Source organism: Aedes aegypti, chromosome 3, assembly GCF_002204515.2.
Source record: "Aedes aegypti strain LVP_AGWG chromosome 3, AaegL5.0 Primary Assembly, whole genome shotgun sequence".
Taxonomy (NCBI): domain Eukaryota; kingdom Metazoa; phylum Arthropoda; class Insecta; order Diptera; family Culicidae; genus Aedes; species Aedes aegypti.
In genome coordinates this window covers 271,304,072-271,320,818 of record NC_035109.1, presented here as the reverse complement: position 1 = coordinate 271,320,818, position 16,747 = coordinate 271,304,072, and the positions used below count along the sequence as shown (strand labels likewise).

At 40.7% G+C, this 16,747-nt stretch overlaps 1 protein-coding gene across 3 annotated transcripts in view; it reads right to left on the bottom strand.

Annotated features, from left to right (window-relative positions):
- LOC5564727 (alpha-L-iduronidase) overlaps window positions 1–16,747 on the bottom strand; it is a 28,756-nt gene that overhangs the window by 4,228 nt on the left and 7,781 nt on the right. For all 3 annotated transcript variants that reach the window (XR_002501716.1, XR_002501715.1, XM_001649019.2), the window contains exons 2-6: window positions 2,564–2,760; window positions 2,407–2,502; window positions 2,039–2,342; window positions 1,184–1,984; window positions 969–1,102 (exon numbers count right to left, since the gene is read on the bottom strand). Coding sequence is in view for 1 of the 3 variants with exons in the window: in XM_001649019.2 (XP_001649069.2) it covers window positions 969–1,102; window positions 1,184–1,984; window positions 2,039–2,342; window positions 2,407–2,502; window positions 2,564–2,760 (1,532 nt within the window). In the remaining 2 variants the exon portion in view is untranslated. The remainder of the gene's footprint in view (window positions 1–968; window positions 1,103–1,183; window positions 1,985–2,038; window positions 2,343–2,406; window positions 2,503–2,563; window positions 2,761–16,747) is intronic.

The window sequence follows — 16,747 nt, the reverse complement described above, 5'->3', positions numbered from 1 at the left end:
CAAGAACCTGCCTGCATTCCTCGTCGAACCAATCGTTCCGTCGACTCCATCCCACGTACCCGACATTGCTCTCAGCTGCATTGTTGATGGCTGCTTTCACTGTTCTCCAGCAGTCTTCAAAAGGGGATTTATCCATATATTTTCGGCTAGCTTGCAGGGCCTGACACCAATCCCCTAGATTTCCGAAAGATCAATGCTCGGAGGACCACATTGCGCAATTTAGCTTAGAGCCCTTCTCTGGCACTCGGACGATGATCAGCTGCCCCTGACATGGGGAACGACGCTGTTGTGAGCCGCTCCTAACATGGAGTACAGGCGCTCAAGGTTTGCAGAAGCAAACTACAACACACCACCTCCCCCCCCCCCCCCTTCCATACAACTAAAGATCCCACCGGGGGTGGTTACCCGAGGTTCCCTAAGGTTACTCGTACCCCGGCTGGTACCACGAGAAGCTAGGGATAGGAGTTGCTGGGCAAGAGGCTAAGGACCACACAAAGGAGTATATTTTATTCCTGTAGGTACGCGAGGTACCAATGGTACGCCATGCCCAGCCATTTACCGTGCCACAGGTGTTACACGACCTGGGGTGCCCAGGACTAAAGGTAATGAGTAAGGAAGGACCGTATAATGACAACTATTTTATTCATTCAAGTCTTGGCTATCATTTTGCGACGCAAATGGTGAAATCCAATAACGGATTTTTCGCGAAATTGAACATTTTGAAATAAGCGATTAATTACGTGCATACGGTAATCTATTGCAGTTAAGTTCTGCGTTAGTGATAAACTACATCAAGAAATTGATTTAATACGTGTTTGCATATCACAAACAAACATCCTCAACACTTTTTTTTTGCTAAAATAAAACAAGAAACAACAATTTAATTCCGTGTCCTATAAGTGCTAAATCGATTCGACTGAAAAACATAATTCCCATTAATCAACTGTGTATGAGCAATTCCAACTCACCCGCCAAACCGACCGCTTCGCCATCTGGTGCATAATGATAGACCAAAAACGGCGTATGTTTCCCGGAATTAATTTGTCGCCATTCGATCGATAGATTAGATTTGCTAAACCACACCTCATACCCGACGGTGCACCTGAAACGGTGAAAATCGAATTCGGTTGAATTTACACGTGTCCAATGCGTCACCGTCATCCCTCAGCCCGCTCGTTCTTACCTCACATCTGTTGGCTTTTCGTGCCAGAAAATAATAATTTCGTTCGCGTTGATGTTCCTAACACTGATGTTTAGGACTTCGGTAGGCTTCGAAGACTGCAGGCTGCACATTCGAACGGTTGCTATCCAAGGTGTTCGTAGATTCAGCAGCAGGCTGAATTTCTTCCAGGCAGGGGGTAGAATGGCGGGACCTTCGATAATACTTGGAAATTGGACGGATCGCATTTCTTCAAATTGCGATGCAGTGGGATATGGTGGTTTTCCATCATAATTCCAGACATTAACTGGGCTGTTCAGGCCACCTTGGAGCCCCTCAACAACGTATCCAATAGTTTGGCCTGATAACTGGTTATTCGTGGTAAAATGTAAAGCTAGTTTTTGTCGCTTTTCCATCGATTCAAATGTATCGTTCGATGATATTAATAGAGTACATAAGTAGAACGGATTCACTTGATATGATACCACATGACTGATATTTTCGCTGTTAGAGTTGATATCGATTGCCATCGATCCTAAGCTGGCAAGAATTCCTAGCGTTGAAAAAACTGGCTTAGCTACATACTGAACATGTCGCGGATGAGTGAGATTCATTTGAAAACGTGCCAGCAGAGTCCTCTGATCAAACTCATATGGATGATAGCTGAGAAATCCATTATCGTGGGAAATCGACTCCAAATTTGTAAAACGTCCGTTAAATAAGGCAGACCAGTGCTGCAACACTGTTGACGCCAACACTGCTCCATACCTTAGGTCAGAATAAAACTCACGTGGCGTTGACCACCCGGAAATTGGGTCTGCTTCACTGTAAAAGAATGTTCCAATATTTGATGTCTAATTAAATGTCACTAGTTTATACTCATTTGAAAACGAAAGTTGGCTTATTTTGGGAAACCTATCCTTGAAGTGCTCCATTAGCTCCAAACCACCTTGCAGAATTTCATCTGCACGTAAGCCACTACCTTTACGATGGAATGTTATAGTTTCAAAAGGACACTTTTTAGGTGAATCATTACACAGCTCAATGATCTTCCAGCAAAATGGATGGTGGTCCTTCGATTTGAACAAACCGGCTGGGCCCCGTAGTGGCAAATGAATGTTGTTTAGAAGACGACCTGCTGCATCAAGGCCGAATCGGATCGAATGAACATGGGTGATATAGTCTAAAATTTGAGAAGAAAATTAAAAAAAAAAACTCGTTCGAATGATTTATAATTCCTGGCTTACCATCAATCGTGAAATTCAGAACATTGTAGTTTTTGAGATCTGGTTCATTCCATGTTTCTAATCGCCAGTTTGAAACATACTGTATCCCGTATCGACCTATACGAAAGTTTATTAATTAACAGCTATCTCACTACAACAACTGCTCCGAGGCACTTACGCAAATAGTGAGACGCAACTTGCATTGCCAGATCGGACCAAAAGTATGCGAAGCGATGTTTCCGTTCATTGTCGTAAACGCCAGCCGGTACTCCCATGAATTCAAATCCGGGATACAGTCCGAATTCACGTATTTTGTCCAAAAATGCATCAAGGCGAGAGAAATCATAGGATATTGCCTTTCGTTGGTCATAGTGCCTGAAATCAGTGTTACAAATTACAATAACGCTGTTTTAAGAATGTTGAATTGTCTTTTTTATTTCATTTGAGATATTTGCAGTAAAGACTGTTAAGATTTTTTTTTCAAAAGGTTTAGCGATCCTTGAAGTCATCCAAATCACTAAAGTGTAAAATTCTTGGAGAATCCTTCCAAATATGTATCTGAAGCAGGCTACAGAAATTTTTTCAAAGGTTCATCAGGGATTCTCGGAAGATTGCTCAAGCAAGAGTTTCTCCAACATTCTGTAAAATTTCTTTAGCGATTCCTCAAGGAATACTCCAATAGTTCCTAGGTACTCGAAGTTCTTAAAAAATCATTCATGCCCCTACGATGAATACTCTAGTAATTTCTATTGACGTGGGTTCAAAAATTCTTCTCGAAAAACAAGAAAAAGTTCTCTTTAGGACGTTTGAAGGATCCATGGACACAACGAGCTTCTACATAAATTCTTGCAGGTATTCCTCGATATATTTTTCAAAAAAAAAAAAATATCCGGGTAGCATTACTTTACTATTAATTTCTGCAAGACGTTTTTCAAGAATTCGTAACCTACGGCAATTCTTCCAATAATTAATTCCTATGATGTAACTTCCGTAATATATTTTAGTAAAGAAATTCTCCATAATAACTTATTATCCAGATTTTTTTCAGAAACATTCTTGAGCAGCTCCATTTTTTAAAGTGTTCCCAGGTATTTCTTTAGAAGATCCGGGATTTGTTCTTGAAGCTCCTCCGGGATTTGTTCTTGAAATCATCTTGGAATACTACTACCACGAAATCTTCCACTTTTTGCAAGTATGAAGAAAAAATATCCAAACTTTTTTGCAATCGACTACAGATACACGCAGGTTTCGTCCTTTGGAGGAGAGGCCTGTGTCATCTACAAACAAGGATTTTTGACATCCCTGAGGTACTCAGGTAAGTCAGATGTGAAAATATTATATAATATTGGTCCCAAAATGCTACGTTGAGGAACACCAGCTCTTACAGGAAGTCTTTCAGATCTGGAGTTCTGATAATTAACCTGAAGTGTATGATTTGACAGATAACTTTGAATTATTCTAACAATGTATGTTGAAAAACTAAAGTTTTTTAATTTTACGATCAAACCTTCATGCCAAACACTGTCGAATGCTTTATCTATGTCTAGAAGAGCAAGACCAGTAGAATTGTCTTCAGATTTGTTGGAACGGATCAAATTTGTTACACGTAAAAGCAGTGTTGCTCAGACTCATTTCCCCAAAAATAACATTTTCCGAACTACGAAGCCACGAACTACTACAACCATGATCTATCCTCCTAAGATAGAAAAGCAGATGGTTAAGCTTGAGTACTGCACACAAAATCGATCAATTTTGATCCCAGAGAGCCACAATTCAAGTTTCGGTGAAATGAAATGAGTGAGTGAGTGAGTGCGAATCATTTCACCGAAACTTGAATTGCGGCCCACCGAGATCGAAACTGTCGGATCCCATGTGCAACACTCAAGCCCAACCACCTCCCCCTTCATCTCAGGAATACACCGCACAGTTATAACAGTTCATGGCTTCACAATTCGAATTTCGGGGAAATGAGTCTGGTCAACACTGCGTAAAAGTTGATAAGTGGTCGAATGTCCATGGCGGAATCCGAACTGTTCATTGGCAAAAATTGAATTTTCGTTGATGTGGGCCATCATTCTGTTCAAAATAACCTTTTCAAAAAGTTTACTGATGGAGGAAAGCTAACTGATTGGACGATAGCTATAAGCTTCTGCAGGATTTTTGTCTGGTTTTAAAATTGGAACAACCTTAGCATTTTTCCGTTTGTCAGGAAAATATGCTAATTGGGAACATTTGTTAAATATATCAACTAAGAATGATAAGCTTCTTTCTGGAAGTTTCTTGATAAGGATGTAGAAAATTCCATCATCGCCAGGAGCATTCATATTTGTAACTTGCAGGCCGTGTTACTCCCAGCCTAGATGAGACCCCCGTCTCCAAGCCTCAGGGTCGGCGCTACGCTCGTGACACTCCGCGAAAGAAAACACTTACAGATCGGCTCTAGTAAAACTCCCTCTATTTCGTGGTCTATGTGCACACTTATATTTCCACTTCCTTGACGTCCTACTTCCTGTTCTACTCCTGACCCTCTCCTAATATTTCCTTCTCTTTACTTGCGTCCGTCCTTAACACCGTACGACGCCTCCCACTTTCTTATCCTACTCCTACCTTACAATTCCTTCACTTCTTCGGGGCCCCGTTCACTGCAGCACCTTCTCCACTCCTCCTTCACCGTTGCTCCTTCACCGACCGCTCAGACGTCTCCTTCTCTTCTGGCCAGGGGTGACGATGCTTCCTTCTCTATTCTTCTTCGGCTGCAGCCTCTCGTGGACCTCCTGCCTGTCCCGTGCGCCCCTCGAGTGTGGTGACGGACTCGAGGCTTCAGTGATCCGTGGATTCACTGGAAAGCCTGGGTTTCCAAGCGCACTTGGTTGTCGTTCTGGGGTACAGGTCTTCACAGATTCACTCCTGAATTAGCCACCTAGGGTCAACGCAGGTAGGCTACGGTGGAACGGCTCAAACGACAATGGCGATTTTAAATAAAAACCGCGAGGTCCTGGATGTCCAGTTCAACTTCACTTCCTTTCTCCTCTTCAAAATATCTAGTTTCTTAAACTTCTTCAAACTTTCTCTTATAACTTTATAACTTTTTGGAAAGCACTTCTGCTGTCTTCAACGATCACCAGGCTTATGATGTTTCGTTTTGGTGATCGTTGACCCCGAACCTCTGGCCGTTGACCCATGTCCATCTACGTCATCGATGATCCGCCTCATCATGGCCACCCATTTCGCCACCCCCATGGCCGCCCATTCGTGTGGTTTAGCGCAGCCCTGGTGGTAACTAGCGGTACTATCGTCGTCCTGATATAGGGTGGAGCTGTGTTGGCTGCGTTCGTGGGAGCTTTCGGGACATCTTACTTAAACCTATCTACAAACGTTTTCTTTTTATTTACAAAACATTTACGAAAATGAACGCGACAAATCTCATCAACACTAGACATCACACTGACACTGGTTACATATTTTTGATTTTTTTTAATAATAGTTCTCACACTTCTCAACACCGCTAGCGCATGACGGCTCACCATAGTAGCATGTCCGAAAGAACTTGAAACTATTGAGAACCAGAGCTACAGGTCCAAAGCCCTGATAAAGGTGGATGGTTGTGATGGCTATGACCGTGGTCATCATGTAAAGAACAAGCGGACGATGCTGTATCGTGTCAGCATCGAGGAGGCAGCCCCTCTAGCACGATGTAGGTAGCGCAACCCTGGTTAGGTGGCCTATCGAAGACTCTTCACCAACCAAGAAAGGCAAAAGTAGAGCAAACGGATTGATTTTACGGCAACAGACGCGGCAACGAATAAAGGACAACGATTGGAAAGTTGGATCTTGGAACGTGAGAACTTTGAAAGAACCCGCGCGTGTTGGGCTCCTGGCTCGTGAACTGCGGAATGTCGGCGTGAACGTGGCAGCTATCCAGGAAATACGCTGGCCGAGAACCGGAGAACGCGAATTCCGAGCGGTGGACCCCATCGCCAACACTTCATTCAAGTACCACATCTACTACAGCGGTGGCAACAGAACAGAACGTGGGGTTGGCTTCATAGTGATTGGGAAGCAGATGAAGCGAATTATTCGGTGGACACCGGTAAGCGACCGAATTTGTGTGTTGAGAATGAAGGGCAAGTTCTTCAACTACAGCCTGATCAGCATATATGCGCCAACGAACGATAAGCCCGATGACATGAAGGATGAGTTCTATGAGAGCCTGGATAAGGCCTACGGAGAGTGCCCAAAACAAGACGTCAAGATAGTCATCGGCGACGCAAATGCGCAGATCGGGAAAGAAGATTTCTTCCAACCCGTCATTGGAACGGAAAGCCTTCATTCCGTTACCAATGATAATGGCCTGCGGCTAGTGTGCTATGCACGCATTGATGCAAAGCATACTTCTTCATTAATTAGTCACAGACCCACATGGGCACAAACGAATACCACGGCGAAGCACGCATTAGCAGCTTGTACCGAGGCACTCGAACGGTGCGCATGTTTTGCTGATTCTACTGTTTGAGTCCGTTTATGTTTACATACAAAAGCGGCAATTGCCAAAATATCGTCACCGCCGTCCCAGGCGTCTTTATCTATCCATTAAGTTCAATTCTCGCGGAACATTACTAAAGGACCTATCTAACATTGAGAGGCTCTCTTTGTTTACTTTCTCTTTCATTAATAACTGTGTCACATTAACCTCTTCTGTTGAGTTTTTTGTATGAAACGCTAGTCAAGAAAATTGACTTTTGATCTATACTGAAAAACTTCCCAAAATTTTTAGTATTCCACTGTTATAATCGAAAGAGAACGAGAGAGGAGAGAATCTCTCATTTGTACATAGGTCCTTTAGTAATGTTCCGCGAGAATTAATTGACATTTTCCAAATAAAAGGGACAGAGGTTCCACCACCAGGGCAGTCTTGTTCTGGCCTTCGACTCACTTGTTTCACTGCATTCTAAATGCATACTGAACGTCCCTGTAGCACTCTGGTTCCCAGATACTGCTTATGATCTGAGGTTGGCAACAAGAAAGCAACTCTAAGGGCTAAAAGACCGAAGTCTTTAACCCCCTACTGTTAGTCCCCGGACGGACTTTCAGATGGCGACCGGACTTTCGAACACGCAATGTTCGGATAGTTTTGTGAATTTCTTGTGAAGAATTAAGGTGAAGTGAAAACACGTAGAAGCCCGAACTGAACCGAAACCAAGTGAAAATGTGGTTGTGTGCAGTGACCATAGTGATCCTACTACTGGTAGCATATCAGTTGTTTCTGTTTATAAAACAGGAATTCACAGGAATAGTCCTGTTGAAATAATAACCCAGTGACCACCTGAAAAATAAAGTGAAATTGACACATGTGAACTTGGTGAAAAATATTTAAAAATGGGGTCAGAAGAATCGAAGGCTCATGTCGAGCATAACGGAGATAGCCGTATCGAAATAGTGAATGTGCAAAGCGAACACACTACAAAATTTAACGAACAAAAAGTGATATTACAAATCATACTAGTAGTGGTAGCAATCCAACTCTGTATGACGACATACCGCGAAATTAAAGGGTATATGAACAGGAAGGCCTCGAAAAAGGCAGAAGAACTACTTAGTGTTGTCTCCAAAAAGTGAACAATAAAAACAAACAGTGCATCCAACGGCTGATTATAAAGCTAAAGTGAAGAAGGCGTCTACCTCGCCATAAGAAGGTATACAGTGAAGAAAAAAAACAATATGTCAGAAATAGCAACTATCATCATAACCCTCAGGAGAGGCATAGCAGAGAAGAAACCTGTGAAGATAACAACTCATACGAAGGCAGGAAAACAATTTGTAAACATTTTACAACGTGAGCAAAGAATAAAAAACGTGAACAAAAAACAAGCACTTTTCCAATCTTCAATGTGTGACATCACCAGCGTGGACCGAACACCGGTAGGAGTTAACGAAATTCTATTTTACGCAAGTGAACAGCTACCTAGTGTTACGGGCAGCCTAGTTATATCAACACACCGAGGAATAATGACGCACTTAAGCGCAGTGGAGAAAAATTTGGGTGGACGTATAATCGCCCGAATCTTCTGAAAATCCAGCAGCGAAGTAAAAATCCAGCAGTTCTACCTAAGGATTACGACATCAGCAGAATCATCGAGATAATCTACGGTGAAGTGGTGAGAGATTTTTTTTTAACGGATGTGAATGTCTTTTTTTTTATAAACTGTATATTCTTTAAGCTTACTATGTCATTCTTGGTGTTATAGACAAATGAATACAATAACTACAGTCAATACAGAATATGAACATCTTGGACCTTGAAGAAAAGTTAAAAGAATTATTAATTCTAGAATCAAACTTAAAAAAATCCATCTATAAAAAATTTCTGCATAAAACTTTGCTCGAGAAGCAAAGGTTAAACAACCAACTATATGATTATGTACAAACAGGATTAATAAACTTAGAAGATTCTCTATCAGAATCAAAATTGACTTATTTTGAAAAGGCTTCAAGACAGGCTTTTCTGTGTGTCCAACAAATCTTGAACACCAAATTGGCGCACACAAAACGAACCATTCCTTTTAAAACATTAGTATCTACCATTATCATTTTAAGACGCTTAAAACCCGAACCAATCGTACTAAATATACAAGAAAACATGGCAAATGCCACGGAAATAATAAAAATTGCCTCGTCCCTCATACCCCAGTATGATGGGAACGGCGAGAAGCTTAACAACATAACCGCGGCGTTAAAAGCGTTAAAAACTGTTGTTACAGCCGCAACGGAACCTGTTACAATACAGATTATCTTATCAAAATTAGAGGGAAAAGCAAGATCAGCGGTTGGAGATTCACCCGTTGATATCGAGGCGATCATCAATAATTTGACTCGGAAATGCAAACAGTCTATGTCATCAGATGTAGTGCTAGCAAAACTAAACGCAACCCGACAAAGTGGGGCGCTGAATAAGTTCACTAGTGAGATAGAGGAACTCACTAGCCAACTTGAGGCAGCCTACATAGGAGATAATATCCCATTGGACACAGCAACGAAGATGGCAAATAAGGCTGGAATCAAAGCCTTATCCAACGGCTTGAAAAGTTTGAACACTCAATTAATTGTGAAAGCAGGCACATTTAGTACACTAAATGAGGCCATAGGAAGAGCAGCGGAAAACGACCAGGAGGAAACACCGTCAATGAAAGTTTTGCATTACGGACAAAGAGGAGGAATGTACTCCTTTAATCATGACCAACGGTATAGATCCTTCTACCAGAACAATCATCGAACAAATTCAGAACAAAGAGATAACACCTCGCGGTTTGGAGGTTACAACCAAAATTTTCGAGGAAATAACAACTCGAATTCAGAACAAAGAGACAATACCTCGCGGTTTCGAGGATACAACTCAAATTCCCGAGGTGGTAACAACTCAAATTGGTACAGAGGTAATAACAATTCCAATCGAGGAAATGGCAGAAACTATAGTTTAAACTATAGCAATGGCCATCGAGATCAACATCAGGAACGATACAACAGTAACAGACATAACCCAAGTCATGGTAGGATCTATCATGCTACGACACAAGAGAACGATTCTCCTCTTCAAAACAATCGCAATAATGAATGCGATGACAGACGCGTTGTACACGCTCAAGAAATCCAAACTGGAATTTTTGTTGGTAATACAATCATTTCCAAGGACGAACCATATGCAAAATTTATCAACACTACAAATGAACCAGCTTTTATAAACTATGATCAGATTAATCCTATTATAGAGCCTTTTGACAATTATCATGTCCTGAAAACTATGCAGAATACACTTACAAGCACCAATCGTCAAGAACAAATTTTTAATGAAATTGATCTTTCGGATATACCTAGCTTTGTACAACAAGATTTTAAAAATTTGATCACGAACTATGCAGACATCTTTAGTTTAAAGGATGATAAACTCTCTTCAAATAATTTTTATAGTCAAGACATTCATCTTACCGATAATGCCCCTGTATATATACCAAATTACAAGCAAATTCACTCACAAACAGATGAAATTAAAAAACAAATTGATAAAATGCTTGAAGAAAATATAATTGAACCTTCTATTTCGTCATATAATTCACCAATTTTACTAGTCCCGAAAAAATCAAATAATGACAATAAAAAATGGAGATTGGTTGTCGATTTTCGGCAACTGAACAAAAAAATTTTGACAGATAAATTCCCCTTGCCAAGAATTGATTCAATTCTGGATCAACTTGGTCGAGCAAAATACTTCAGTACTCTTGACCTCATGTCAGGATTTCACCAAATTCCTCTTACACCAGAGTCCAAAAAATACACAGCTTTTTCAACACAATCAGGTCATTATCAGTATACGCGAATGCCATTTGGACTAAATATCAGCCCAAATAGTTTTCAGCGTATGATGACAATAGCCATGGCAGGGTTAACCCCTGAACACGCATTTATTTATATTGATGACATTATTGTGATAGGATGTTCTGTAAAACATCACATTTCAAATTTAGCAAACGTTTTTAATCGCCTCAAATACTACAACTTAAAATTAAATCCAAGTAAATGTAAATTTTTCCAGACCGAAGTTACATATTTAGGTCATAAAATTACCGCTAAGGGTATCTACCCTGATGATTCAAAGTTTATAGCAGTGGAAAAATTTCCAGTTTCAACAAATGTTGATGACGTTCGCAGATTTGTCGCCTTTTGCAATTACTATAGGAAATTCGTACCAAAATTCGCAGGCATAGCAAAGCCATTAAACGATCTACTTAAAAAGAATGTTAAGTTCGAATGGTCTGATAAATGTCAAAAAGCCTTTGAAGAATTAAAAGCTCATCTATTATCACCACAAATTTTAAGATATCCAGATTTCTCGAAAGAATTTACCATTACAACGGATGCTTCTAATGTAGCGTGCGGTGCAGTGTTATCTCAAAACTTCGATGGTAATGACTTACCAATCGCTTACGCCAGTAAGACGTTCAACAGCGCTGAGTCAAGAAAACATACTATTTATCAGGAAATGATTGCCATTCATTGGGCGATTAACTATTTTAAAGCTTACGTATACGGCAGAAAATTCAAAATTAAAACAGATCACAGACCGCTCGTCTATCTCTTTGGAATGAAAGAACCTACAAAAAAGCTTACACAAATGCGTCTGGATCTAGAAGATTACAATTTTGAAATTGAATACATCAAAGGCAGAAACAACGTTGGAGCTGATGCACTCTCCAGAATAGCAATCACGTCAGACGAATTGAAGCAGATGTCAATTTTAAAGGTAAACACTAGATCAATGACTGGAACGAAGACGAAGGAACCAAAATCAGATGATTTGACAGGTGCGCAACTGTCAATCTACGAAACGGATTCACCTTCAAAAACCTACAAGTTACCAAAAATACGCACAACGATAAATTCATTCAAAGAAATCACAATTATCATAACGGATCCAAAAGAAAGTAAAGAAATATATGCAATCACAGCCGATGGAACTCAGACGCTAGAGTCAGTTTGTCTAAGGTTGAATGATATGCTTCAGAAAATGAAAATAAACAAGCTTGCAATGTCGACACAAAATGAAATATTCACAATTCTACCAGTAGAATTGTTTAAAAGGATCGCGATAAAAACGCTAAAGAACGTGGAAATATTATTACATAAACCACGCAGAAAAATTGAAAATTCAGAGGATATTCAGAAAATACTGCATGATTATCATGTAACACCTATCGGAGGGCATATTGGGCAAACCCGATTATACAAAAAACTACGAGACAAATATGATTGGAAGGGTATGAAAAAAACAGTTAACCGATTCATCGAGAACTGCAGATATTGTAGAATCAACAAAGTGTACAAGCATACCAAGGAACCAAACATAGTAACCACTACCCCAGCTAAACCATTTGATGTGATATCAATTGATACAGTAGGACCTTTACCAAGAACCAACAGTAGCAATCGATATTGCATAACTATACAGTGTGATTTAACAAAATATGTTGTCATAATACCTGTATCAAATAAAGAAGCTTCGACCATAGCAAAAGCTTTGGTTGAACATTTCATACTTATTTATGGAAACTTTCTTGAACTCAAATCGGACCAAGGAACAGAATATAAGAACGAAGTACTGAATCAAATTGGAAAAATACTAAAATTCAAGCAGAACTTTGCTACGGCATATCATCCGCAAACAATAGGTGCGTTAGAAAGAAATCATAGATGTCTCAATGAGTATCTACGATCTTTTTCAAACGAACACCATGATGATTGGGATGAATGGATAAAATTTTATTCATTCGTTTATAACACCACCACACATACCGATACTGATTATACACCTTTTGAGCTTGTATTCGGGAGAAAACCTAACTTACCACAAGATATTTTTAAACCCAAAATTGATCCAGTATATAATTTAGAGCAATATTGTAATGAGTTAAAATATAAACTCCAAAAATCCCATCTGGTAGCAAAAGAAAACCTAATTAGAGAAAAACAAAAAAGATTGCAAAGTTCAAATAAATATACAAACTCGATCAAATTATCCGAAGGAGATTTAGTATACATAACGAATGAAAATAGGAAAAAGTTGGACCCTCACTATATTGGACCATTTAAAGTAAAGAATGTACAGGCACAAAATTGTAAGTTGCAAGAATTGAATTCGAGAAAGTTGATTATTGTACATAAAAACAGAATAATAAAGATGTAAAATTTGTTTTTAACTTATAAATGTAGACTAAGTTAATGTAGCGCCGGAGCATTCAACAGGCAGCGTTTGAAATTTGGATGTTTTAGACTTTTAAGTTAAGGCTATGAAATAAAATACGTAAAAAAAAAAATATACCGAACAAAAAAAAAAAATTTTTTTAAGCTGCTTATATGCATTATAAAATATTGTAAAACCCGAAATATTGTAAAATTTTATCTCAAAGGCATCTGGGACAGGCAACCGCAAGAATGATTCCATTTCATTTTCTTTTCCATTACATCATTCTCTCAAAGGGGGAAGGTGTGCTATGCACGCATTGATGCAAAGCATACTTCTTCATTAATTAGTCACAGACCCACATGGGCACAAACGAATACCACGGCGAAGCACGCATTAGCAGCTTGTACCGAGGCACTCGAACGGTGCGCATGTTTTGCTGATTCTACTGTTTGAGTCCGTTTATGTTTACATACAAAAGCGGCAATTGCCAAAATATCGTCACCGCCGTCCCAGGCGTCTTTATCTATCCATTAAGTTCAATTAATTGACATTTTCCAAATAAAAGGGACAGAGGTTCCACCACCAGGGCAGTCTTGTTCTGGCCTTCGACTCACTTGTTTCACTGCATTCTAAATGCATACTGAACGTCCCTTTAGCACTCTGGTTCCCAGATACTGCTTATGATCTGAGGTTGGCAACAAGAAAGCAACTCTAAGGGCTAAAAGACCGAAGTCTTTAACCCCCTACTGTTAGTCCCCGGACGGACTTTCAGACTAGTAACCTTCGCTGCTGCTAGAGGGATGGCAATCAGCAGTACATACTTCGCGCGAAAGAATATCCGCAAACACACCTGGCGAAACCCGAGTGGAGATGCCTGCTCCCAAATAGACCACGTGCTGGTTGATGGGCGACATTTCTCAGATGTCATTGATGTCAGGACCTTCCGAGGCCCTAATATCAACTCGGACCATTATCTCGTTGTAGCTAAAATTCGGGCGCGGTTATCCAGCGTTACGAGTTCCGCAACACTCAGAACGCTACGCTTCAATATACAACGCTTGTCGACTGATGAGGTAGCTGCGCAGTACCGTCAGCAACTAGACGAGAAGTTGGGAAGAGTCAACGTTGCTGGAGACGTCGACAGCCTGTGGGACCCTATCCACGAAGCTGTGACAACAACGGCGCGGGAAGTGATCGGCACTGGTTTCGTCGTTGACCAGTGCCGATCACTTCCCGCGCCGTTGTTGTCACAGCTTCGTGGATAGGGTCCCACAGGAACGGAACGACTGGTTCGATGAAGAGTGCCAGAGGGTGACAGACATGAAGAATGTCGCCAGAAGTCGTATGCTTGTGGCTGGTACCCGACAGAACAGAGAGCGGTACAGGGCAGCGAGAGCCGAAGAAAAGCGAATCCACCGCAGAAAGAAAAGGCAGCACGAAGAAAGTGTGGTAGCTGACGCACAAGAAAGCATGAACCGGAATGATATGCGGAGATTTTATGCAATGGTCAATGGTGCGCGGCACAATACCGTACCAGTGCCCGCCATGTGCAATGACCGAGAAGGGAATTTGCTGACCGATAAAACGGCGGTGGCTGCCAGGTGGAAGGAGCACTTTCAGCAATTGTTGAACGGTGAGAATGGAAATGTAGCGAGGAACAGGATGAACATACATGATGACGATCAAGCTGTGGACCCACCGAGCTGAAGAACTGTAAGGCTGCTGGGAAGGACGAGATCCCGGTCGAGCTTCTCAAGCACGGAAGCGAGCAGCTTTACCAGTCGATCCACCGAGTACTTCTGAAGGTATGGGAGGACGAAGAATTGCCCACCGGCTGGTTGCCCAGACAACCGGAAATCGCATGAAAGTTCACGTTACAACTCGTTTATTCATACTAATTACATCAAACCCGCAAAACACCGTGGATAAACTCGTCAGTTTGATAAGTTTCCTCGCATAAAACACTTCTTTTCTGAGTTCTTTTATACATTTTGTTTCGTCTCGTACACTCGAACAAAGTAAGTCGCATCAATCCGTAGCAGCTGTCAAATCAACATTTGTTATCATAAGTTAAGTCGCATAAGATCAGGCTCCTACACAGCTCCCGTCAAATTTTTCAGATTTCGATTTTGAATTTCTTAATTGATTCAAATTTAAATTCTGTTGTTTAGTGAAAAGGTGTGAGAAAGTGACTAGCCTTGCTAAGAAACATCATTTTCCGGAAGGATTTGGAGTTCGCACAGGAGAAAGGATTTGGCTGTTGTGTACACCAAAAAGAAGTGCAAAGTGCCCTCCAGCAAAACATCCAATCACTGGCAATAAAACACAGGCGGAAGCCAATATCCAGGAGGGGATTCAAATGATGGTAGACGACTGTAATATGGTGAGATCATTCATTATTAGTATAGTCTTATGTTTTGTTAATTTTCGAAATCTCCTTCATTTATGAAAGCTGTTTCTGTTCCGAGCGCTTTCTCAAGCATTTGAAAGGACTATTATTATATGAATTAAATTTTACATTAATCGATGCATCAATGCGCTGAATGCATATATTTAAATATTTATGGGCGTTGAAGACCTGACCTAACAAAACTATTGTTTTCAAACTATCGTAATGTTTGAATTCTATATACGATTTGCGATTATATATGTTCTGCAAATAAAAAAGGGGTGGGATAGTCAACCTTAATGTTTTCTTCTCGTTTCAGAGAGCGAGTAACGGCGCTTTAGCCTAGGCTTCCGAGCCAGGATATAAGGAAGAAATACCTGTGTCCCATCCCTGAAAGAAGAGCATCGACAACAATGGAGTGTGCATTAACTTTCTTAGCAACGCCACTCCCAACAATTTGAACTTTTCCCCTGAAATGAGACGGTTGGTACGGTTGTCCCCGTTTCTTCATTAAAACAATTCAAACATTTACGTCTATCACATTATTCATAAGTGGATAATCTGATCGCCGTGAACTTTAGAGTTATCTTCAAGACCAAGTCTGCACAGTGGGCCTGGCCATTTTAATATTTGTGTAGTATCACCGATATTCCACAAACATTAATGCTGACAAGAAAATACTAGAAGAAATTCCAGTATTTCCAGGATGCAATTCAATATTGACTGTGCAAGCGCTTAGATTAGATTAGATTAGATTAGATAAGTTAAGTCGCATAAGATCACAGGTTGGTTCGGTAGAATATTTATACACTCGCATTGTATGTTATTATTCATCACATAATATATGCACGCATATCGCCTCCACTTTTGTACGTAGAAGGCCTTTTCGCGACATCTTATAAGTGAAATTTTGTACATATAAAGCTTCCAGGTGATTTCGTTATACGTACATTTTGGTTGTCTGGGTGGATGGCCTCATCCGCCCTATCTACAAGAAAGGGCACAGACTGGAGTGTGCCAATTACAGAGGAATTACCCTGCTGAATTTGGCGTACAAAATTCTGTCACGCATCCTGTTTAACAGACTGAGACCGCTCGAGGAGTCCTTCGTCGGCGAATACCAAGCTGGTTTTCGTGAGGGCCACTCGACAACGGACCAGATGTTAAGCTTGCGAATGATCCTAGACAAATTCCGGGAGTATAACTTGCAGACTCACCATCTGTTTATTGATTTCAAGGCG